General features: G+C 44.2%; 1 protein-coding gene across 1 annotated transcript; it reads left to right on the top strand.

Annotated features, from left to right (window-relative positions):
• On the top strand, window positions 1-24,308 carry LOC306918592 (protein O-mannose kinase-like; the record flags this gene model as incomplete). Its single annotated transcript, XM_079531484.1, has 4 exons — window positions 1-183; window positions 8,306-8,647; window positions 17,471-17,716; window positions 24,165-24,308. Coding segments are annotated over exons 2-4 (702 nt in total), but the record flags the coding sequence as incomplete, so codon positions are not given.
• Window positions 24,309-27,263: the final 2,955 nt, after the last annotated feature.

The raw sequence follows: 27,263 nt of genomic DNA, 5'->3' as shown, positions 1-27,263 counted from the left end.
TGTGTTTCTTGACGACGTTTCCGTTTCCGGGTGTTTCCAGTTTGTTTATATTTCTACCTACACGTGAATGTTTGTGTTTTTAATCTGACGTAAATGTTTTTAATATCGTCTCAGACGTAGTCTAGAGTTTACTCAGTGGAACCTGCAGCATTCTGTCGTCATGTGAAGTTCTGGAACCACAAGGTGTGTACAACAACAGTGTTGATTTCGTCAACTAATACTATGACGAAAAATGGAAAAACTAAATGGAAACTACATGAAAACTAAGCTATGGCGACTAAAACTAAGAGTAAATATACTGACAATTTCGTCAACAAATAAAAACTAGACAGCAATGTTAGGAAGGCACTAGTGGACAAGAGATCCAGTATAAGTCATTTTCAGCCATTATTATTACGGAATATGCAATGGATGCATAGCATGTTGTCAATACTTTTTGATTGATTGAAGTATTTATTAACAGTTTGCAGAATTACAGTACATTTCAAGCACAACTCAATACAAAGACTGTTAACTGTGAGTGGACGACACCATAAAGCATTACACTTGTTTACAAGAGGGTCCACCTTGTTCAATTCATCAAAACATTTAGAGACGTACAAATAGACACTTCTATATAGTCAAAGAACAGAACAGGAATTCATCATAAAGGAGGGAAAAAGGGAAAATAAACATATATATACAAAAAAAAATCAGATTTTACGGGGGCCAGTTTGATTGATTGAAAAATGTATTAACAGTTTGCAGAATTACAGTACATTTCAAGCACAAACTCAATACAAAGGCTGTTAACTGTGAGTGGACGACCCAATTAAGCATTACACTTGTTTCCAATAGGGTCCACAATGTTCAATTCATCAAAAACATTTAGAGACGTACAAATAGACACTTCTATATAGACAAAGGACAGAACAGGAATTCATCATAAAGGAGGTAAAAAGGGAAAATAAACATATACAGTGAGGGAAAAAAAGGGGGTGGGCGGTTGGGGGGGATTCACGTTCAGCTCCGTTCATTTGTTTGTTTTCTTGGAGGAGCTGCGTTGGGTCCCCAAGTCGGCTCCGTGGCCGTACCTTGAGTTGGCTGTGTGGCCGTGACCGTCTCTTGTGTTGTCCTTGTGTTGGGTCCCCATGTCGGCTCCGTGGCCGTACCTTGAGTTGGCTGTGTGGCCGTGACCGTCTCTTGTGTTGTCCTTGCGTTGGGTCCCCAAGTCGGCTCAGTGGCCATACCTTGAGTTGGCTGTGTGGCCGCGACCGTCTCTTGTGTTGTCCTTGCGTCCGTGTTTGAGGGATTCCGATTTTACAGGGGCCAGTTTCGAATTGCAGCCGTCCGTAGGTGCCCTTTGAGAGCGGTTTTGAAGGAGTCAAGGGATTCACATGTCTTAATGACTGTTGGTAGGGCGTTCCACATTTTGGTGGCATAGGAGCGAAAATAATTGAGTCCCTTGTTTGTGCCGAATCTGGGTTGTACATGGTTCGTTGTACTCCCTCTGGTGTTGTGGGTGTGGACTTCGTTAACATTAAGGAAGTATCTAGACGGGTACATGGATATCTTGGTGGTGTATCGAATCTTGTGGACCAGACCCATTGCAAGATGCTGTACTCTGTCGTCGACCCTAAGCCATTCCAGCCTGTCGAAGTGGGCAGGGGTGAGGTGGGTTCGGGGGGCGAGGTCAAGTAGGAGCCTGACCAGTTTGTTTTGGGAAGTCTGGAGCCTGGTTTTAAGGGCCTTTGAGGTGCTGTGGTACCAGGAGCTGCATGCATAGTCAAAGAAACCCTGTACAAGGGCTCCTGTTAAGGTCTTCAAGGTTTTTTTGTCGACCAGTGAGGAGATCCTGTAAAGGAATCTTGTTCTATGGTTGACCTTTTTGATTACGTTGGTGGCCATTTTATCACCGGAAAGATTAGCCTCCAGGATGGAACCTAGGTAGGTAATTTCATCTTTACGTGTGATAACATTGTCACCCACTCTAACCAAGAAGCCATTTGCCTTGCTGAGATTACTATTAGAGCCAAAGAGAATGGATTCAGTTTTTCCCAGGAATTGCAGCCGTCCGTAGGTGCCCTTTGAGAGCGGTTTTGAAGGAGTCTAGGGATTCACATGTCTTAATGACATTATGCAAAGTAAGGGATATCATATCAGCTATTATTGTTGAAATGAGTGTGAAATGGATCTATGGCATTTCAGCCTCTCTCTCTCTCTGCCTCTCTCTCTCTCTCTCCCTCTCTCTCTCCCTCTCTCAATTTCAATTTCAAAAGGCTTTATTGGCATGATAAATATGTTCTACATTGCCAAAGCATAAATACAACAAAACAAAAGTCAACATTGTGCACACAGAGACAACTCTGACGGTCACGGCCACACAGCCAACTCAAGGTACGGCCACGGAGCCGACTTGGGGACCCAACGCAAGGACAACACAAGAGACGGTCACGGCCACACAGCCAACTCAAGGTACGGCCACTGAGCCGACTTGGGGACCCAACACAAGGACAACACAAGAGACGGTCACGGCCACACAGCCAACTCAAGGTACGGCCACGGAGCCGACTTGGGGACCCAACGCAAGGACAACACAAGAGACGGTCGCGGCCACACAGCCAACTCAAGGTACGGCCACGGAGCCGACTTGGGGACCCAACGCAAGGACAACACAAGAGACGGTCACGGCCACACAGCCAACTCAAGGTACGGCCACTGAGCCGACTTGGGGACCCAACACAAGGACAACACAAGAGACGGTCACGGCCACACAGCCAACTCAAGGTATGGCCACGGAGCCGACTTGGGGACCCAACACAAGGACAACACAAGAGACGGTCACGGCCACACAGCCAACTCAAGGTACGGCCACGGAGCCGACTTGGGGACCCAACACAAGGACAACACAAGAGACGGTCACGGCCACACAGCCAACTCAAGGTACGGCCACGGAGCCGACTTGGGGACCCAACACAAGGACAACACAAGAGACGGTCACGGCCACACAGCCAACTCAAGGTACGGCCACGGAGCCGACTTGGGGACCCAACGCAAGGACAACACAAGAGACGGTCACGGCCACACAGCCAACTCAAGGTACGGCCACGGAGCCGACTTGGGGACCCAACGCAAGGACAACACAAGAGACGGTCGCGGCCACACAGCCAACTCAAGGTACGGCCACGGAGCCGACTTGGGGACCCAACGCAAGGACAACACAAGAGACGGTCACGGCCACACAGCCAACTCAAGGTACGGCCACAGAGCCGACTTGGGGACCCAACGCAAGGACAACACAAGAGACGGTCACGGCCACACAGCCAACTCAAGGTACAGCCACAGAGCCGACTTGGGGACCCAACGCAGCTCCTCCCAGGAAAACAAACAAATTAACGGAGCTGAACGTGAATCCCCCCCACCGCCCACCCCTTTTTTTCCCTCACTGTATATGTTTCTTTTCCCTTTTTACCTCCTTTATGATGAATTCCTGTTCTGTCTATAGAAGTGTCTATTTGTACGTCTCTAAATGTTTTGATGATTTGAACATGGTGGACCCTATTGGAAACAAGTGTAATGCTTAATAGGGTCGTCCACTCACAGTTAACAGCCTTTGTATTGAGTTTGTGCTTGAAATGTACTGTAATTCTGCAAACTGTTAATAAATTCTTCAATCAATCAATCAATGACAACTCCACACGTATTTTGCTGCCAAAACTGCATTTGGACTGTTCTCCCAGAACATATTGAAATGATGAGTTATTAATGGTGGATTCAAATTCTTTATATTTTTCTTTAAATTTAGGGAAGAATGATTCTCTGATGTCTTTATATTTGTCGCATTGTAACAGAAAGTGTCGCTCCGTCTCCACCTCCCCTTGAGAGCAGAGTGAACACAGTCTCTCTTTGTCTGCTGTTCATGTTCTATTTAGTCTAGTTTAGTTTAGTTTATTTGTGTACATTAAAAAAAACAAAGGGAAATTCAAATGGGCTGAAATACGTTTGTATGAAATTAAATAAAATACAAATATCAGAAAAAACAATGTGCCGGAAGTAGGCATGTAACGATACACTCAACTCACGATACGATACGAGGTTCACGATATGAGGTTCACCATACGATGTTTCACGATATGAGGTTCACCATACGATGTTTCACGATATGAGGTTCACCATACGATGTTTCACGATATGAGGTTCACCATACGATGTTTCACGATATGAGGTTCACCATACGATGTTTCACGATATGAGGTTCACCATACGATGTTTCACGATATGAGGTTCACGATACGATGTTTCACGATATGAGGTTCACCATACGATGTTTCACGATATGAGGTTCACCATACGATGTTTCACGATATGAGGTTCACCATACGATGTTTCACGATATGAGGTTCACCATACGATGTTTCACGATATGAGGTTCACCATACGATGTTTCACGATATGAGGTTCACCATACGATGTTTCACGATATGAGGTTCACGATACGATGTTTCACGATATGAGGTTCACCATACGATGTTTCACGATATGAGGTTCACCATACGATGTTTCACGATATGAGGTTCACCATACGATGTTTCACGATATGAGGTTCACCATACGATGTTTCACGATATGAGGTTCACCATACGATGTTTCACCATATGAGGTTCACCATACGATGTTTCACGATATGAGGTTCACCATACGATGTTTCACGATATGAGGTTCACCATACGATGTTTCACGATATGAGGTTCACCATACGATGTTTCACCATACGATGTTTCACCATACGATGTTTCACGATACGATGTTTCACCATACGATGTTTCACCATACGATGTTTCACGATACGATGTTTCACGATACGATGTTTCACGATACGATGTTTCACGATACGATGTTTCACGATATTTCACAATTATTTTCCAGACAAATCTTTTTTTTTAAATGATTTATCTCCACCCCCAAGCTTTTTTCACATTTTGTATTTAACTACATTGCAAAAGTAGCATTACTTTTCATGTAAAATTACTTAATTTCTGTTAACAACTGTAAACATGCTTTCTTGTTTAAACCTAGCTCGAGTTAACATTTCTTCTTTTCTTTGATGGCATCTTAGGATAGATGTAGACCTATTTGACAGTGCAGAAACATCTTAGGATAGATGTAGACCTATTTGAGAGTGCAGAAACATCTTAGGATAGATGTAGACCTATTTGACAGTACAGAAACATCTTAGGATAGATGTAGACCTATTTGACAGTGCAGAAACATCTTAGGATAGATGTAGACCTATTTGAGAGTGCAGAAACATCTTAGGATAGATGTAGACCTATTTGACAGTGTAGAAACATCTTAGGATAGATGTAGACTAGACCTATTTGACAGTGTAGAAACATCTTAGGATAGATGTAGACCTATTTGACAGTGTAGAAACATCTTAGGATAGATGTAGACTAGACCTATTTGACAGTGTAGAAACATCTTAGGATAGATGTAGACCTATTTGACAGTGTAGAAACATCTTAGGATAGATGTAGACCTATTTGACAGTGCAGAAACATCTTAGGATAGATGTAGACCTATTTGACAGTGCAGAAACATCTTAGGATAGATGTAGACCTATTTGACAGTGCAGAAACATAATGGCCTTCCTTGATGTATTAATGAGCATCAATAACGACCATCACCTGTGTCAGACACATACAGCTCCCCTCTGCAGGCCTCTACTACTGAAAGTGACTGCATTTCTCTCCAAAAGCACGTGAATATGATGGAATATGATTACAGCTCACATTTCATATCACACACTAGCCCCTAGTGAAAATCGATATTGATTTTTAATAAATCGATACATATCGTCGGGATATAATATCAATATATATCTATATACGATATATCGTTACATGCCTGCGGCCAAAAAAAGAGTGGCCTTCCTAAACGCCGCCAAGTGAGCTTAAACTAATACAATTAAAACATATAATGAAAATAATACATAATCATCATAATAATAATAATAACAAGATATGGTACTAGTAGTAACATTAATAATGATAATAAAGAGCAGCCCCCCCCCCCCCCACTCCCCACCCATGTTTCCCCTCACTGTATAGGTTTATTTTCCCTTTTTACCTCCTTTATGATGAATTCCTGTTCTGTTCTTTGACTATATAGAAGTGTCTATTTGTCTCTAAATGTTTTGAGTGTAATGCTTAATTGGGTCGTCCACTCACAGTTAACAGTCTTTGTATTGAGTTTGTGCTTGAAATGTACTGTAATTCTGCAAATTGTTAATAAATACTTCAATCAATCAATCAAAAAGGGTGACTAGGACTATCCTAGCTGACGGAAGCTCTGATCATGAAGCTTCCGCTTCATGATCGGAAGCTCTGATCACGAGTAAAATATAAATGCTTCCGTCGTACAGTCTGGAGCAACGGAAGCTCTGATCACGAGTAAAATATAAATGCTTCCGTCGTATAGTCTGGAGCAACGGAAGCTCTGATCACGAGTAAAATATAAATGCTTCCAGTGTAATTCCATATAGACTATAACATTCAGGAGGTGTAATTCCATATAGACTCTATAACATTCAGGAGGTCTAATTCCATATAGACTATAACATTCAGGAGGTCTAATTCCATATAGACTATAACATTCAGGAGGTCTAATTCCATATAGACTAACATTCAGGAGGTCTAATTCCATATAGACTATAACATTCAGGAGGTCTAATTCCATATAGACTATAACATTCAGGAGGTCTAATTCCATATAGACTATAACATTCAGGAGGTCTAATTCCATATAGACTCTATAACATTCAGGAGGTGTAATTCCATATAGACTATAACATTCAGGAGGTCTAATTCCATATAGACTATAACATTCAGGAGGTCTAATTCCATATAGACTATAACATTCAGGAGGTCTAATTCCATATAGACTCTATAACATTCAGGAGGTCTAATTCCATATAGACTATAACATTCAGGAGGTCTAATTCCATATAGACTATAACATTCAGGAGGTCTAATTCCATATAGACTCTATAACATTCAGGAGGTGTAATTCCATATAGACTCTATATAGCATTTGGAGATTGTGGAATAGTTGTCTGGCTGTATTTATATAGCACCTTTCAAAATTGCATTACAAAGTGCTTTACATAGACAAACAGCAAAATAAGCAGCAGAAAACATTATTTAATTGTCCGCCTACTGAAAATATGTTGTTCCAGGGACCCCCCCCCCCCACCCAGAAGCGAAGAGTTAAAAACGTTTGCTGTGAAATAATATAGATTCAAAGATTTGCGCCACATTTTCACGATTTAAAAAAAAACAGATCTGCAAGCTTTGTAGCTCCGCACCTATGAGCTTGTAGCTCCGCACCTATATGAGAGAGAGAGAGAGAGAGAGAGAGAGAGAGAGAGAGAGAGAGAGAGAGGAGAGAGAGAGAGAGAGAGAGAGAGAGAGAGAGAGAGAGAGAGAGAGAGAGAGAGAGAGAGAGAGAGAGAGAGAGAGAGAGAGAGAGAGAGAGAGAGAGAGAGAGAGAGAGAGAGAGAGAGAGAGAGAGAGAGAGAGAGAGAGAGAGAGAGAGAGAGAGAGAGAGAGAGAGAGAGAGAGAGAGAGAGAGAGAGCGCCCAGGCGACAGTGTTGCAGCGAATTTCTGTTTTAGTCATAGTCTCTTGAATAGTTTATTTTTATTTTTTTAATATTTTTTTTTAGTTGGTTTTTAACATTTTAAAGAACAAAACATTTCATTTCCCCACACCTTCCCCCCCAGCATAAATACAAATACATCATTGTCCTCTTTCTCTGTCACGTCTCTGTGCACTTCATACTGTTTCTCTGTCACGTCTCTGTGCACTTCATACTGTTTCTCTGTCACGTCTCTGTGCACTTCATACTGTTTCTCTGTCACGTCTCTGTGCACTTCATACTGTTTCTCATACAGATCATTTTGCAGGTCCTGGGCATGAACAAACCTGCCGTCGTGATGACTGATTTTACACTTGCTGAAATTAGCCGATCTACAAGCTTGTAGATCTGCTATTTTCAGCATGCAACCATGTGTAAAATGACTCATACTGGATCATAGTGGACTTGTCCACTAGTCCCTTCCTAACATTTTAGTCTAGTTTTTATTTTTTGACAAAATCGACAGTATAATATTTAGTCATAGTTTTTTTTGTCACCGTCGCTTAGTTTTTCGTCTGTGGCATTCATTGGGGTTTTCAGATAACTTGTCAGGATTTAGAACACATGTTTGTAGAATCGAGTTCAGGTCGAAATGGATTAACGTCTGCATAATGGTGTCGTTCTCACAGAGAGAGAGAGAGAGAGAGACACCGAGCATCATGGGCGAGGGTTGGGGCAGACGGAGCGGTGTAGCGACCCGCAGCGTTCCCGTGGTGTGTGTGTGTCTGGCCGCTCTGCTGTCGGCCAACGTGCTGCTCTACGTCTACCTGGACTCGCTGTACCAGAGCGACCAGACGCAGCGCTACACCGCCTCCTCCCCGCACGATGACCACCACCACGCCCCCGCCGCCTGTCCCCCAGGACACTTCAAAATGGCCGCCATGAAGAACTGCTCCCCCTGGCTGCGGTGTCCGCACATCAACGCCGACGTGCGCAAGCTGAGGCTGATCGGCGAGGGAGCCGTGAAGCAGGTAAACGGGTTAGTGTTGCACCCCCCGCAGAGTTACTGTCGAAGTGTCCTTGAGCAAGACACTGAACCCCTAATTGCTCCCGATGTGCTAGTTGGTGCCTTGCATGGTTTCCGCTGCCATCGGTGTATGAATGTGTGTGTGTGAATGGGTGAATGTAATGCACAATCTCTGTAAAGTGCCTTGGATAAAGGCGCTATATAAATGCACCATTTACCACCCAAGAGTCGGCCGCAGGACAATATTCTGCAGAAAATGCATTTTCGGCCTATTTCGGTTTCGGCCCCAATAGGCAGAAAATATATCACCGAATAGTGTATGCAATGAATGCATTCAAAAGAGCTGAATAAATGTTTTATGGACCAATAATAGTGATTATTATTTAAGTTAAGTTTTGCCATAATCATTTATTTTGTCATAAATCAGGTAGGGGGGTCAGGTGGGGGTCGGCGGCCAAATACATATAATTCTGGGGGTCCTTGACGTGAAATATTGAGCACCACTGATACAGAAACATGAGGTATTTCAGAAAACTGTCAGGATTTAGAAGACATTTTTTTTAGAATCGGCCTCAGGTCTAAATGGAGTAAATACTGTTCTGTTCATAGCTATGCGCTATGTTTCATTTATCCTGGAGAGGGCGCTATGTTTCATTGATCCTGGAGAGGGCGCTATGTTTCATTGATCCTGGAGAGGGCGCTATGTTTCATTGATCCTGGAGAGGGCGCTATGTTTAATTTATCCTGGAGAGGGCGCTATGTTTAATTTATCCTGGAGAGGGCGCTATGTTTCATTTATCCTGGAGAGGGCGCTATGTTTCATTGATCCTGGAGAGGGCGCTATGTTTCATTGATCCTGGAGAGGGCGCTATGTTTCATTGATCCTGGAGAGGGCGCTATGTTTCATTTATCCTGGAGAGGGCGCTATGTTTCATTGATCCTGGAGAGGGCGCTATGTTTCATTGATCCTGGAGAGGGCGCTATGTTTCATTGATCCTGGAGAGGGCGCTATGTTTCATTGATCCTGGAGAGGGCGCTATGTTCCATTGATCCTGGAGAGGGCACTATGTTTCATTGATCCTGGAGAGGGCGCTATGTTCCATTGATCCTGGAGAGGGCGCTATGTTCCATTGATCCTGGAGAGGGCGCTATGTTCCATTGATCCTGGAGAGGGCGCTATGTTTCATTGATCCTGGAGAGGGCGCTATGTTTCATTGATCCTGGAGAGGGCGCTATGTTCCATTGATCCTGGAGAGGGCGCTATGTTTCATTGATCCTGGAGAGGGCGCTATGTTTCATTGATCCTGTAGAGGGCGCTATGTTTCATTGATCCTGGAGAGGGCGCTATGTTTCATTGATCCTGGAGAGGGCGCTATGTTTCATTGATCCTGGAGAGGGCGCTATGTTTCATTGATCCTGGAGAGGGCGCTATGTTTCATTTATCCTGGAGAGGGCGCTATGTTTCATTGATCCTGGAGAGGGCGCTATGTTTCATTGATCCTGGAGAGGGCGCTATGTTTCATTGATCCTGGAGAGGGCGCTATGTTTCATTGATCCTGGAGAGGGCGCTATGTTTCATTGATCCTGGAGAGGGCGCTATGTTTCATTGATCCTGGAGAGGGCGCTATGTTTCATTGATCCTGGAGAGGGTGCTATGTTTCATTGATCCTGGAGAGGGCGCTATGTTCCATTGATCCTGGAGAGGGCGCTATGTTTCATTGATCCTGGAGAGGGCGCTATGTTTCATTGATCCTGGAGAGGGCGCTATGTTCCATTGATCCTGGAGAGGGCGCTATGTTTCATTGATCCTGGAGAGGGCGCTATGTTTCATTGATCCTGTAGAGGGCGCTATGTTTCATTGATCCTGGAGAGGGCGCTATGTTTCATTGATCCTGGAGAGGGCGCTATGTTTCATTGATCCTGGAGAGGGCGCTATGTTTCATTGATCCTGGAGAGGGCGCTATGTTTCATTTATCCTGGAGAGGGCGCTATGTTTCATTGATCCTGGAGAGGGCGCTATGTTTCATTGATCCTGGAGAGGGCGCTATGTTTCATTGATCCTGGAGAGGGCGCTATGTTTCATTGATCCTGGAGAGGGCGCTATGTTTCATTGATCGCTATGTTTCATTGATCCTGGAGAGGGTGCTATGTTTCATTGATCCTGGAGAGGGTGCTATGTTTCATTGATCCTGGAGAGGGCGCTATGTTTCATTGATCCTGGAGAGGGCGCTATGTTTCAGTTATCCTGGAGAGGGCGCTATGTTTCATTTATCCTGGAGAGGGCGCTATGTTTCATTGATCCTGGAGAGGGCGCTATGTTTCATTGATCCTGGAGAGGGCGCTATGTTTCATTGATCCTGGAGAGGGCGCTATGTTTCATTGATCCTGGAGAGGGTGCTATGTTTCATTGATCCTGGAGAGGGCGCTATGTTTCATTGATCCTGGAGAGGGCGCTATGTTTCATTGATCCTGGAGAGGGCGCTATGTTTCATTGATCCTGGAGAGGGCGCTATGTTTCATTGATCCTGGAGAGGGCGCTATGTTTCATTGATCCTGGAGAGGGCGCTATGTTTCATTGATCCTGGAGAGGGCGCTATGTTTCATTGATCCTGGAGAGGGCGCTATGTTTCATTGATCCTGGAGAGGGCGCTATGTTTCATTGATCCTGGAGAGGGCGCTATGTTTCATTGATCCTGGAGAGGGCGCTATGTTTCATTTATCCTGGAGAGGGCGCTATGTTTCATTTATCCTGGAGAGGGCGCTATGTTTCATTGATCCTGGAGAGGGCGCTATGTTTAATTTATCCTGGAGAGGGCGCTATGTTTAATTTATCCTGGAGAGGGCGCTATGTTTAATTTATCCTGGAGAGGGCGCTATGTTTCATTGATCCTGGAGAGGGCGCTATGTTTCATTGATCCTGGAGAGGGCGCTATGTTTCATTGATCCTGGAGAGGGCGCTATGTTTCATTTATCCTGGAGAGGGCGCTATGTTTCATTGATCCTGGAGAGGGCGCTATGTTTCATTGATCCTGGAGAGGGCGCTATGTTTCATTGATCCTGGAGAGGGCGCTATGTTTCATTGATCCTGGAGAGGGCGCTATGTTCCATTGATCCTGGAGAGGGCGCTATGTTTCATTGATCCTGGAGAGGGCGCTATGTTCCATTGATCCTGGAGAGGGCGCTATGTTCCATTGATCCTGGAGAGGGCGCTATGTTCCATTGATCCTGGAGAGGGCGCTATGTTTCATTGATCCTGGAGAGGGCGCTATGTTTCATTGATCCTGGAGAGGGCGCTATGTTCCATTGATCCTGGAGAGGGCGCTATGTTTCATTGATCCTGGAGAGGGCGCTATGTTTCATTGATCCTGTAGAGGGCGCTATGTTTCATTGATCCTGGAGAGGGCGCTATGTTTCATTGATCCTGGAGAGGGCGCTATGTTTCATTGATCCTGGAGAGGGCGCTATGTTTCATTGATCCTGGAGAGGGCGCTATGTTTCATTTATCCTGGAGAGGGCGCTATGTTTCATTGATCCTGGAGAGGGCGCTATGTTTCATTGATCCTGGAGAGGGCGCTATGTTTCATTGATCCTGGAGAGGGCGCTATGTTTCATTGATCCTGGAGAGGGCGCTATGTTTCATTGATCCTGGAGAGGGCGCTATGTTTCATTGATCCTGGAGAGGGCGCTATGTTTCATTGATCCTGGAGAGGGTGCTATGTTTCATTGATCCTGGAGAGGGCGCTATGTTCCATTGATCCTGGAGAGGGCGCTATGTTTCATTGATCCTGGAGAGGGCGCTATGTTTCATTGATCCTGGAGAGGGCGCTATGTTCCATTGATCCTGGAGAGGGCGCTATGTTTCATTGATCCTGGAGAGGGCGCTATGTTTCATTGATCCTGTAGAGGGCGCTATGTTTCATTGATCCTGGAGAGGGCGCTATGTTTCATTGATCCTGGAGAGGGCGCTATGTTTCATTGATCCTGGAGAGGGCGCTATGTTTCATTGATCCTGGAGAGGGCGCTATGTTTCATTGATCCTGGAGAGGGCGCTATGTTTCATTGATCCTGGAGAGGGCGCTATGTTTCATTGATCCTGGAGAGGGCGCTATGTTTCATTGATCCTGGAGAGGGTGCTATGTTTCATTGATCCTGGAGAGGGTGCTATGTTTCATTGATCCTGGAGAGGGCGCTATGTTTCATTGATCCTGGAGAGGGCGCTATGTTTCAGTTATCCTGGAGAGGGCGCTATGTTTCATTTATCCTGGAGAGGGCGCTATGTTTCATTGATCCTGGAGAGGGCGCTATGTTTCAGTTATCCTGGAGAGGGCGCTATGTTTCATTGATCCTGGAGAGGGCGCTATGTTTCATTGATCCTGGAGAGGGCGCTATGTTTCATTGATCCTGGAGAGGGTGCTATGTTTCATTGATCCTGGAGAGGGCGCTATGTTTCATTGATCCTGGAGAGGGCGCTATGTTTCATTGATCCTGGAGAGGGCGCTATGTTTCATTGATCCTGGAGAGGGCGCTATGTTTCATTGATCCTGGAGAGGGCGCTATGTTTCATTGATCCTGGAGAGGGCGCTATGTTTCATTGATCCTGGAGAGGGCGCTATGTTTCATTGATCCTGGAGAGGGCGCTATGTTTCATTGATCCTGGAGAGGGCGCTATGTTTCATTGATCCTGGAGAGGGCGCTATGTTTCATTGATCCTGGAGAGGGCGCTATGTTTCATTCAGTGTCTAGTAGTAGTACTGTATGTCATCTATTTAAGTTGTTCCCAAACGTATCCATGTCAAGGACCCCCAAATTGACACTCATTGAAAAGATATGCCAGGGACCCCCATGAGAGAAGGTTTTTACGGCTCTAGCAGTGATTCTCCACCCGTTTAATTTCAAGGACCCCCAGTTGGACATGAATTAGTCTATGGACCCCCATTGAATGGCATTTGTATCTCTGGGGACCCCCAATTTATTATTGTTAAATCAATGTTAATTTAACTCAGAGAGTGTACCCCATTTGTACACTCTCAGAGTTACAGACCCATAAGGGTCCATTTGGTTCCAAACTATCATTTAGCTGGGGACCCCTGGGGGTCCCCGGACCCCCTGGAACTCCCTCAAGGACCCCTGGTTTGACCATATAATGTGTGATCAGTGTTTGGATTTATTGTATTGCGCCTCTTGTGCAGATCCAAATAAAACTAGAAAAGGATCGCTGCAAGCAGCGATAAGGCCGGACCAAGCAGGAAGGCAATAAGAATAATATGCACAAGAAACATGGAAGACCATGGAATTGTGACGGGGTCGTTTTTTTTATAGTGGGGGGCAGGTACAGGTTCTTGAAGACTCATACACAGAGTTGGCGGTGCCCAGATTTGAACCCATGACCTTGTGTTGCAAAGGCAAGAGCTCTACCTACTACCTACTAATCCTAATGATAAGGTGGGTATAAAGATTTATGAATTGACTGCGTATAAACCAGAAAATATACCAGATTCGGATGAGGAGCTCATTGAGTGAAAACCAATGAAATGAGTCTGAAACGGGGATTAAAGGTTAACTGAAAAAATATTATTAAACTTCAGAGAAAATAAACAGCTTTGAACAATCATGAAAAACAAACAAATGGGGCCCACTTTAAGTTGTTGACTTGAAAAGTCCCAGTTCAGTTCCTATTCAGTTCAGGGAAAACAGTCTCTTTCTCCAATTTGGAGAACCAGATTACCACATTTGTGGGTGAATTTGGGGGGTTCAGAGTTCCGGGTCGGCTCGCCAGGTCTGGGTACCATCCGGTACCAGAACCATCCATGCAAGGGAATCCTTTCAGGACACAAAAAACCTGAACTGAAAGGCCAGGTGTCCAAATCAGTCTTTGTTTCAAAATCACTGTTGTACAACATCAAATAATCTTACAAACATATTACACATTTATTTAAAATCCTGCATTGCAAAACAGGGACTGATTGACAAGAATACTTACGACCAGCCCATCTGAAACTTAACTAATAACGGCAACAAAAAGGGAACACAACTGTTCAGTTTGGGTGTTTGGGAGACAATGGCCACAGGTCCACTTATATAGCCTGCAACTAATCAAGAACAGCTGACTAAGGGTGTGGCAGCCAGAAATCTCAGGTGATTGACAGGTGAGGCACTTTAGACAGCAGAGGTCCAGTGATGTAAATAGGTTTTCAATGTAATGGGTCCCGGGATGCACAGGTGGTCATTCAAATGAGTCCCAAAAAATTCTTATGAGTCCCAAAAAAAATCACACCTGTGTGAAGTGAGTGGTGCAACTCCGTGATGGGGTTCGCGGGGGGGGGGGGGATGACAGAGTTGAGAAATGACAGTTACCGTGTGGCGGTCCCTCTACTGTACCCTCTACTGTACTGTCACTGTAATGTATTGGCACCCCCCGAAAGCATCATATATACAGTTAATACGTGCGTGTGTGTGCGTTAGGTTGCGCACAGATGTGAAAAACAACCATGCTATTTTTGTGCTCATACCCAGACACACACATAGCTCCGTAAGGGAGTGGTTGCACCACTCAAAAATAATAATAAAACATTTTTTATAAAAAAAAATATATATATAAAAATCACACCCGTGTGAACTGAGTGGTGTAAGGTTTTATATAGCATGATCAGCTGTGGTCTGACGTAATAAGGTATTATATAGCCTGATCAGCTCTGATCTGACGTAATGAAATCACACCCGGATGTGATTTCACAACTGGCTTTTTTTGCGCAGAGAAAATGACCACGGTTGCTACGGTCATCCAGTTCACCCGGGTGTGATTTAATTACGTCAGAAATTATTTTTAACATAGCAACCATGGTCATTTTTTTATGCACACAAAAGCCAGTTGTAGGAGTGGTTTACACCACTCAAAAATATCAAATAGGGCTATACAGTATATCTTTTTATGTAGGCTAGTAGTATTAGCAAGCACAACTCAGTAAGAAATACTAATAGTGGGCAACAGTGGATTTAACATAGCTTAATATACCAACCAAAAGTTGTTTGCAGTTGCAATTATTGTACTTAGCCAAAATGCAAATAGGTTTGCCATTGTGGATGTAAAATAATTTATTTGGAAAAGTGGAACTTAGAAGTCACTTGAGTCCCTGTCTACAGGGAAGAATGGCAGCTGCCCTACACAGTTTTAAGGTTGGGCGATATAGCAAAATGTTCCCATTGTCTGGTCAAAAATCGCCGATAGACGATATATTCGTGCAATGTGATTACAGTTTACAGCAGGTCGCAAGTCGAAAAAAAGACAGATTCACAAGCTCTCAACGGGCCGCTGACGCGACGCGTTGAGAACCTGCAGATGCGCCTGTCTCTGCAGCGCCGTTTGCAACGTGTTGAGAGCTTGTAGATCAACGTGAACGAACCCTGACACCAGCGCTGCAAAAACAAACGCGTTGAGAACCCGCAGATGCGCCCATCTCTGCAGCGCCGTTTGCAGCGCGTTGAGAGCTTGTAGATCTGTCTGTTTTTGCAGCGCTGGTGTCAGGATTCGTTCACGTTACAGGCGGACATGAAGTGAAGTTCAATCAGTGCGTTGAATCAGCAGCAGCAACAAGCTAATAGCCAACACAACCACCACCAGTCTGTTAGCATAGCTTGTTGCTAACGATTTGTCACTCCGTCTTTTTCTTTTCTCTCTTTTATTATTTCCCCCCCCCCCCCCCCCCCCCGACTTCACGGGTCGCGCATTGGGTTGTGATGAGACACGAGACAGCAGTGTGCATTCTGGTGTGACTGTATATTATTAAACTGCATGGGTCTGGACTCCGGAGCGTAAACAACATGTAGGCTAGTCCATTAGCCCCTCGGACCCAGGCTCCACCAGCCTTTACTCAGCCAAAGTGTGATATGAGTGAGGCGAGGGGACAACGGAGCGCTCAGTGCTGCATGACCTAAACTTCCCCCGTTCCCCGATGTTGCAGCCTGTGTGTGACCGAAAGAGTGCTAGACTTCGACGTAGAACAGTGTGTGACCGAAAGAGTGCTAGACTTCCACGTAGAACAGTGTGTGACCGAGAGAGTGCCATAGTCTTCAGTGCAGCCAGGATAAAGTTGCGTCCTATGGATGCAGAGGCTGATGATGAATTGCGTCCCATAACTATAAAGTGCGTTTTGGGACGCAAAACGCACCCTATTTACATCACTGGAGGTCAGCAAAGCCACAGGCACTACAACAGAACAAAGTAAAGACAACATTTCACAAAACGGCAATTTTCATTGGCTCATAAAACCTTCATTTTTTCACTTAAAAAACGTACTATACTTTCCCATGTCCGTATAGGTCCAAAGTTCACGTGTAGAAGTTTTCGTGCATTTTGATCCAAGATCCTGGGAGGAGATGCATTTTAATTGATTTTCATATAATTCAAAATGGCGGCTGATCTAGAGGTCAGAGGTCAAAAGTAACTTGTTCGGCATGAGGAGACACATATGTGTGAGACACATATGTGTGTCGAGGTTTCATTGCCGAAGGTCAAACGGTTCATGAGCTACGCGTGGTCAAAGTTTGCATTTTCAATATAGCGCCACCCTTTGGCCAATGGTTGTGGGCTTTGCATCCTCACCGTTTGGCATGGCCCTCTACCATATCTCCAAATTTTGCGAAAACCGACTGCACGGTTCAGCCAGAACTGCTATTTTTGGCGGAAGAAAATAAATAGCAATTCCAAAAAAGGACCAAGTCCTTTCAGGACTGCTTGGTCCTTTAAAAATTCAAATGTGTCCGTGTGTGCGTACGTACGTGCGTGCGTGCGTCCGTGCGTGCGCCCTTAACCCCCCTCCTTTCCTCCCAGGTGTTCCTGTCGGAGTGGAGAGGCCACAAGGTGGCGCTGTCCACGCTGTCCTCTCCAGAGTACGGGGAGGACTTCCTTCACGGCGCGGCCATGCTGCAGGCTCTCCAGGGCCCCCTGGTGGTGGCGCTGGTGGGCCTGTGTCCACAGAACCACAGCCTGGTCACCGAGTACCACCCGCTGGGCTCGCTGCTCAACCTGGACTCAGTGCTGGCTCAGGAGAGACACCGGCACCACCACACCTGGCAGGTAGGGGGCGCCATGACACCTGTGTTGTTTTTGGCAGCACATTTCTATTTTAGTCTTAGTCCTATAGTCTCTTGAATAGTTTTAGTCTATTTTAGTCTTAGTCCTATAGTCTCTTGAATAGTTTTAGTCACCTGGAATGATTTAGTGTTTAGTCTAGTTTTAGTCGACTAAATGTCATAAGATTTTAGTCGACTGAATCTACAGGTGATTTAGTCGACTAAAATGTATTTTGGCGGGCCTTGATGCCGTCGGCATGGCTGTTTTTAGATTTGCTGAAAATAGCTGATCTACTATTAGATAGATCTGCTATTTTCAGCATGCAACCAAGTGTAAAATGACTTTTACTGGATCTCTTGTCCACTAGTCCCTTCCTAACATTTTAGGAAGGGACTATTTTATTTGTTGACGAAATGTCAGTATATTTAGTCTTAGTTTTAGTCATCATGTAGCAACTGCCACACATGTTATACAATGATTTATTTTAATATCAACATGTAAAAGTGCATGTTGTATTATTTAATATTTCTGAATTAACGCCATCTGTCAAGGGTAAGGTCCTATATATTCTGTGCTGTCTATGTCGTGATTTTGTTATTATTTGGGGGGTTTAAAAGACTATGTTTATGATTTGATATACATTTGATTGACACGGGTCTGGAGTTGGACTCACGCCCATAAAGTAGGCGGAGGTTACCGGCCTAGAGGTAGACCTGGGAGAGAGACAGACAAGGAAACAGGGAGTCTACGAGGGACCTGGATATGTTTGTTCTCTAAGTCTAAAACATCCCGTTAAGCTATAGCTACCAGAACGATTGCGCTCACTACATGAAGAGGCCGCTCGAGACGTTCTTCTAATTGGTGAGATCGTTCGTCTTTTATTTATTTATTTATTTCTTCATCCCGCGAGGATCCGAGGTGCTCTTCCTCTTCCTTTGGAGTGGATTCAACTGGATTACGTCCGCTACGGGGACTTACTATTTACTTTATTACTTTACTATCTTCTACTTTACATTGGAGGGAGTGTTACAAGGAGGAACAGACTTTGTTTGGAAAACAACCACGGAACTATACAAAACAATAAGCGAGCGCGTGCGTGCGTGCGTGAGACACGGACTCTCGGACTATTCATTCATTCATTCAACCCTGTCTGTATAACTGTACTGTTGATTCCTTGCTTTGAGTAGATAAAAGGTTGACGTGAGTTGTGTTTCTGACTGTGTTTACTGCTGCTTATTTAGGCTAATTCTTTACATTCCACTTTATCAGATTGTATCCTAAGAGGAGATCATTCACAACCCGTAATTTAAATAATGGTAGCAGACTAGCAGTGATAGTAATATCTGATCGTTACAATCATAGCTTAGTTTTCATTTAATTTCCATTTAGTTTTCGTCAGTGAAAAAAGGTAGTCGACGGAACATTTCTCGCCTTAGTTTTAGTCGATGAAAACAACACTGTATGACACCATGACACCTGACAGGTATACGCAGTTAGGGGCGGGACCTTTCAGTTAGGGGCGGGACCTTTCAGTTAGGGGTGGGACCTTTCAGTTAGGGGTGGGACCTTTCATGTCATATCAGTTAGGGGTGGGACCTTTCAGTTAGGGGTGGGACCTTTCAGTTAGGGGTGGGACCTTTCATGTCATATCAGTTAGGGGCGGGACCTTTCAGTTAGGGGTGGGACCTTTCAGTTAGGGGCGGGACCTTTCATGTCATATCAGTTAGGGGCGGGACCTTTCAGTTAGGGGTGGGACCTTTCAGTTAGGGGTGGGACCTTTCATGTCATATCAGTTAGGGGTGGGACCTTTCATGTCATATCAGTTAGGGGTGGGACCTTTCATGTCATATCAGTTAGGGGTGGGACCTTTCAGTTAGGGGTGGGACCTTTCATGTCATATCAGTTAGGGGTGGGACCTTTCAGTTAGGGGTGGGACCTTTCAGTTAGGGGTGGGACCTTTCAGTTAGGGGTGGGACCTTTCAGTTAGGGGTGGGACCTTTCAGTTAGGGGTGGGACCTTTCAGTTAGGGGTGGGACCTTTCAGTTAGGGGTGGGACCTTTCAGTTAGGGGTGGGACCTTTCATGACACCTGACAGGTATACGCAGTTAGGGGTGGGACCTTTCATGTCATATCAGTTAGGGGTGGGACCTTTCATGTCATATCAAAGCAGGGAATCATAGCTTCAAATTGACATATTGGTTGTTCAGTTTGACCCACCAGTTTTGGAGATGTGGCTTATAGAGATAATGTCTTGCAGAGAAACAGCGAGTTGAGAAAACAGGCTTGAAAAGGTTCACTTCTGTGGACTCTAACATTACACCTAGCTACATGTTTAAGCATTTATTTCATATTTACATGTCTTCTGTGGTCTCTAACATTACACCTAGCTACATGTTTAAGCATTTATTTCATATTTACATGTCTTCTGTGGTCTCTAACATTACACCTAGCTACATGTTTAAGCATTTATTTCATATTTACATGTCTTCTGTGGTCTCTAACATTACACCTAGCTACATGTTTAAGCATTTATTTCATATTTAAATGTCTTCTGTGGTCTCTAACATTACACCTAGCTACATGTTTAAATCATCAGTCCATGCAGCCTGGAGTGGAGAGTGACAAGCGAGATTGGAATACATTGTCTCCAACGAAGGCGGCGCAAATATCATCATTTGTAGGCATGTGTGCAACATGACAACTGTTTTAAAGTATCTGTAATGTTTATGTTGTACTATTACTAAAATAACGATCTAAATTAAAGGGATTTAAGATCATTAAAGCGGTGCTGTTGCCCTGAGTCCAGTGCATTGTGTCAACTAAGTTCCGGTCCAGGACTTTGTCACTCTTCTCCAATAGAAGTCGTATGGTTTTAATGGCTTATGTTATAATTGTTTCCACCCCTACAGGTGTGCTTGAGCTGGTTTTAACACTAATTATGCTAAGGACGTGTATACACGTTTTTTTCTAATCAAACGTGTACACACTTATTTAGGTTATTTTTAATGGTATCAAACAAGATCGCTGTTAGGGATGCCGCGATCCGATACACGGATCGGATATCGGGCCGATATCGGCCACAAAACGTGATCGGGATCGGATCGGACTACAGCGAAAATGACCGATCCAACACTCCCATCCAAGCACTCCATTCCACTAGTCCACTCCGGTACTTTGTTCTATCCAGCCTAGTCTCAGCAGTGTTGTTGCACTTCTAGCAGAGAGGCAGCCAATCAGAGTGCACAGAGACACTACTAGCAGAGAGGCAGCCAATCAGAGTGCACAGAGACACTACTAGCAGAGAGGCAGCCAATCAGAGTGCACAGAGACACTACTAGCAGAGAGGCAGCCAATCAGAGTGCACAGAGACACTACTAGCAGAGAGGCAGCCAGTCAGAGTGCACAGAGACACTACTAGCAGAGAGGCAGCCAGTCAGAGTGCACAGAGACACTACTAGCAGAGAGGCAGCCAATCAGAGTGCACAGAGACACTACTAGCAGAGAGGCAGCCAATCAGAGTGCACAGAGACACTACTAGCAGAGAGGCAGCCAATCAGAGTGCACAGAGACACTACTAGCAGAGAGGCAGCCAATCAGAGTGCACAGAGACACTACTAGCAGAGAGGCAGCCAGTCAGAGTGCACAGATACACTGCCCAGCAGAGAGGCAGCCAATCAGAGTGCACAGAGACACTACTAGCAGAGAGGCAGCCAATCAGAGTGCACAGAGACACTGCCCAGCAGAGAGGCAGCCAATCAGAGTGCACAGAGACACTGCCCACCACTAGCAGAGAGGCAGCCAATCAGAGTGCACAGAGACACTGCCCAGCAGAGAGGCAGCCAATCAGAGTGCACAGAGACACTGCCCAGCAGAGAGGCAGCCAATCAGAGTGCACAGAGACACTGCCCAGCAGAGAGGCAGCCAATCAGAGTGCACAGAGACACTACTAGCAGAGAGGCAGCCAATCAGAGTGCACAGAGACACTGCCCAGCAGAGAGGCAGCCAATCAGAGTGCACAGAGACACTGCCCAGCAGAGAGGCAGCCAATCAGAGTGCACAGAGACACTGCCCAGCAGAGAGGCAGCCAATCAGAGTGCACAGAGACACTGCCCAGCAGAGAGGCAGCCAATCAGAGTGCACAGAGACACTGCCCAGCAGAGAGGCAGCCAATCAGAGTGCACAGAGACACTGCCCAGCAGAGAGGCAGCCAATCAGAGTGCACAGAGACACTGCCCAGCAGAGAGGCAGCCAGTCAGAGTGCACAGAGACACTGCCCACTAGCCAGCAGCACTAGGCTGTGTTGCTGCTCCTCGGTTGGAGAAAGCAGCAATGCAATGTAGCCGCAGCCGTATGGGAGTATTATAAAACAAAAAAGACAGCTGAGTGCAAGAGATGGATACCGTGGCAAGTTTGACAACAGCAGCAGCAAAGTTTCAGCCTTAGCTAGTTAGCTCCATGCAAGCTAATCTTTAGCTTCGATCAGCGTCAACTTAGACGAGAGACGGAATAGTGCAACAAGCTGACAGCTGAGCATGACGAAATGCTCAAGTTCTTAAAATGATATCTCCCCAGAGTTCCCAACAGTTTTGGTTGACAAATATGACCGCTGTTTGTCAATACTTATGTGACAGACCATGCTATGATGCTAATAACTGCTTAAGTGCTAACCAATGCTTAAATAGAACGGACGTCACTAGTTGTATTGTGGAACACAGACAGACACAGTGTGCTGTGTAGAACAGTGGTCAGGAGTCCCCACTACCAGCCAAATGATAGGTTCCATTTCTACACTCTCAGAGTTACATTTACATTGATTGTACAATATAAACAAATACAAAATAATAATTTGGGGTCCCAGAGATACAAATGGCTTTAAATGGGGGTCAGTAGCTAATACATGTCAACTTGTGGTCCTTAAAATTAAAATGATGTGAATCATTGATAGATCCATAAAAACACACAGCTGCTGTATAGGGCAAATAGGGCAAATTCAAAACCTATATTCAGAATGAATGTGTATAGCCTATACCTATGCTATTGATAAATGTATTAACACAAAAAACCTGATCAATGTGTATAATAATAATGATAATATAGTATGGATCAAAAAAGGCATAGAATACATTAGAAGAAATTTGTCGCTAGAACACTTCCACATTTGAAGTGAGTGGGCTATAGGCTCAAGTTGGTAAAAATAAATGGGTCTGTTATTCTCAACCTACTCATGTGGAACTTGTTTGTTGACATTTCTGGGGAGATGTTGTTCTCTGTTTTGAGTAATATCACTTGATCAATCCTGATTCAACCTTCCAGACTATAAAATCTGTAATAAAAGGTAAAGATAAAGTGTGCTATCTGCCAGATTTAGGAAAGCATAGAGAGACTTAAATATGTGCTGGATCGGATCGGTATCGGTATCGGTATCGTATCGGTATCTGATCGTATCGGTATCTGATCGTATCGGTATCTGATCGGATCGATATCGGATCGATATCGGATCGGTATCGGTATCTGATCGTATCGGTATCTGATCGGTATCGGTATCTGATCGGATCGGTATCGGTAATCGGATCGGTTTTGATGATTTTAGATCGGTATCGGATCGGGGGGTGGAACAAGTGGATGGAGGCATCCCTAATCGCTGTATTTAAAAAATATATATATTTTATTTTTGATTTTGTTGCCTTTCCTTCTTCAGCACTCCTAGACATGTTTCACTGTTTACTGTTCACTTTTACTCTAAATCCACGGAGCTCTCCATGGTTCTGATCAGAACTCTAAATCTACGGAGCTCTCCATGGTTCTGATCAGAACTCTAAATCTACGGAGCTCTCCATGGTTCTGATCAGAACTCTAAATCTACGGAGCTCTCCATGGTTCTGATCAGAACTCTAAATCTACGGAGCTCTCCATGGTTCCGATCAGAACTCTAAATCTACGGAGCTCTCCATGGTTCCGATCAGAACTCTAAATCTACGGAGCTCTCCATGGTTCTGATCAGAACTCTAAATCTACGGAGCTCTCCATGGTTCTGATCAGAACTCTAAATCTACGGAGCTCTCCATGGTTCTGATCAAAAGGACAACGTTCTGTCTTAATTTCTGACTTCAGGAAGCATCTGGTTTGGAATATTAACGCTTTTTGAAAAATCGTGAAAATGCCCCAATCTTTGAATATATATTCTTTCAGAGCGAACGTTTTTAACTCAAATCTTTGCTTCTGGGAGGGGGTCGCTGGAACAACATATTGTCAGATGGAGGTCAATTACATATATTTTTAGGGGTCTTTGACAGGAAAATGTTTGAGAACCACTGACAGAAACATGAGTTTTTTTCAAAAAACTGTCAGGATTTAGAAGACATTTGTAGAATCGTCCTCAGGTCTAAATGGGTCATTATTATTATTATTATTAATATTAATATTGTTATTATTATTATTGTTGTTGTTTCAGGTGCGTCTGCGTCTGGCCGTGGACTATGTGTCTATAATCAGCTACCTCCACGACAGCCCAGCGGGTCGGCGCGTCATGTGTGACTCCAACAGCCTGGAGAAGACCCTGTCCCAGTTCCTGCTCACCAGCGACTTCCACCTGGTGGTAGGTATCAGTACTGTTCAATAGACTTCCATCTGGTGGTAGGTATCAGTACTGTTCAATAGACTTCCATCTGGTGGTAGGTATCAGTACTGTTCAATAGACTTCCATCTGGTGGTAGGTATCAGTACTGTTCAATAGACTTCCATCTGGTGGTAGGTATCAGTACTGTTCAATAGACTTCCATCTGGTGGTAGGCAATGCAAAACAATCCATTAACCCAGGGATTTCCAAACTTTTTCATATTTAAGCAAGAACAAAAAGCATGGCAATAGATCACATACATAACAAGTCGTTATCATGAATCATATGTAAGCTAAGAACGTAACAGTGGAATATCTATAAAATTGAACTAAGCATGTAAAGTCTATATAAAAAACTATAAGTCTACATAAAAAGCTATCTAAGTGTACATAAAAAGTGGGGGCTATTAAAGGCAGGTGCTACGGGCCATGATGGAGTCTGAAGAGGTGGGTTTTCAGACTACGGTGGGAGATTGGGAGTGAGTCTGTAGTTCTGACTGCAATGAGAAGTTCATTCCATAGTTTAGATTGGGAGTGAGTCTGTAGTTCTGACTGCAATGGGAAGTTAATTCCATAGTTTATAGATTGGGAGTGAGTCTGTAGTTCTGACTGCAATGGGAAGTTCATTCCATAGTATAGATTGGGAGTGAGTCTGTAGTTCTGACTGCAATGGGAAGATCATTCCATAGTTTAGATTGGGAGTGAGTCTGTAGTTCTGACTGCAATGGGAAGTTCATTCCATAGTTTAGATTGGGAGTGAGTCTGTAGTTCTGACTGCAATGGGAAGTTCATTCCATAGTTTAGATTGGGAGTGAGTCTGTAGTTCTGACTGCAATGGGAAGTTCATTCCATAGTTTAGATTGGGAGTGAGTCTGTAGTTCTGACTGCAATGGGAAGTTCATTGCATAGTTTAAATTGGGAGTGAGTCTGTAGTTCTGACTGCAATGGGAAGTTAATTCCATAGTTTAGATTGGGAGTGAGTCTGTAGTTCTGACTGCAATGGGAAGTTAATTCCATAGTTTATAGATTGGGAGTGAGTCTGTAGTTCTGACTGCAATGGGAAGTTCATTCCATAGTTTATAGATTGGGAGTGAGTCTGTAGTTCTGACTGCAATGGGAAGTTCATTCCATAGTTTAGATTGGGAGTGAGTCTGTAGTTCTGACTGCAATGGGAAGTTCATTCCATAGTTTATAGATTGGGAGTGAGTCTGTAGTTCTGACTGCAATGGGAAGTTCATTCCATAGTTTAGATTGGGAGTGAGTCTGTAGTTCTGACTGCAATGGGAAGTTCATTCCATAGTTTAGATTGGGAGTGAGTCTGTAGTTCTGACTGCAATGGGAAGTTCATTCCATAGTTTAGATTGGGAGTGAGTCTGTAGTTCTGACTGCAATGGGAAGTTCATTCCATAGTTTAGATTGGGAGTGAGTCTGTAGTTCTGACTGCAATGGGAAGTTCATTCCATAGTTTAGATTGGGAGTGAGTCTGTAGTTCTGACTGCAATGGGAAGTTCATTCCATAGTTTAGATTGGGAGTGAGTCTGTAGTTCTGACTGCAATGGGAAGTTCATTCCATAGTTTAGATTGGGAGTGAGTCTGTAGTTCTGACTGCACTGGGAAGTTCATTCCATAGTTTAGATTGGGAGTGAGTCTGTAGTTCTGACTGCAATGGGAAGTTCATTCCATAGTTTAGATTGGGAGTGAGTCTGTAGTTCTGACTGCACTGGGAAGTTCATTCCATAGTTTATAGATTGGGAGTGAGTCTGTAGTTCTGACTGCAATGGGAAGTTCATTCCATAGTTTAGATTGGGAGTGAGTCTGTAGTTCTGACTGCAATGGGAAGTTCATTCCATAGTTTAGATTGGGAGTGAGTCTGTAGTTCTGACTGCACTGGGAAGTTCATTCCATAGTTTATAGATTGGGAGTGAGTCTGTAGTTCTGACTGCAATGGGAAGTTCATTCCATAGTTTAGATTGGGAGTGAGTCTGTAGTTCTGACTGCACTGGGAAGTTAATTCCATAGTTTATAGATTGGGAGTGAGTCTGTAGTTAGTGTGGTTGCCCAAAGGGCAACCAGACTATTGCAATTGTAACACTGTCTTTATTCCACTAGAGTAACCTTTTTTTTGATACGCTACTCCTCCCACAGTTTTGGCAGCACGCTCTTGAGCCATATCTCAAATTGACCGGCTTCATCGGGAAGGATGTGCTTGTATTTTTTAAAGAGAAATGTATAGTTTAATTGATATTAATTTATTGGTGAATTCAATTTCCCCATTGACATGAATGGGAAAATGCGATTTTTCACATTTTCTCACGTTCAAGTATTTTTTCCTCAGAGACTGTAATCACTATAGTTACAAAACTTGGAGGGTAGGTTCATAATAATTACTAAAATGAATCAACTTATAATGTTATCGGTCGGCCTCATGGTGGCGCTATAACAGCCCACTTTACGTTTTGCTTATAACTCTTGAACCGTAGTTCGTAAAATCAAAATATTCCCTGGCTTTCTTGGGTCATGACGCATCTCACCATATAGGCCACGCCCATTTGCGTCATGATAGATTTTCCGCCATTTTGAATTTTCTCCAAAACACACTTTTTGCTTCTCCTCCTACAGATTTTGCCCAAATCTCACAAGAATTGGTACACATGATCTCTGGACTGTTCCAGGCGGAACTTTGATAGTGCGTATCGTTTGGCCGTAATCGGCTTCCGAAGTTAGTGGGGGGGCCTATTTTACAAAGAATGCCACAAATCACGAACCAAACGTCCAATCAACTCCAAATTTGAATCAAATGTCGTGGGTGGTTTAATCAACCAAAAGCCAAAAGCAATTCCATTTTCATCCATAGGGGGCGCCACAAATGCGAAAATTGTAACCGTTCGTCGCAAAAAACATGATTTTTGGGGGCATAAATCCCCTCGAATTACTT

The sequence above is a fragment of the Electrona antarctica genome, assembly GCF_951216825.1.
Source record: "Electrona antarctica genome assembly, contig: scaffold_430, whole genome shotgun sequence".
Taxonomy (NCBI): Eukaryota; Metazoa; Chordata; class Actinopteri; order Myctophiformes; family Myctophidae; genus Electrona; species Electrona antarctica.
Note: the sequence above shows the minus strand (reverse complement) of the source record. Positions and strands in the feature narration are given on the sequence as shown.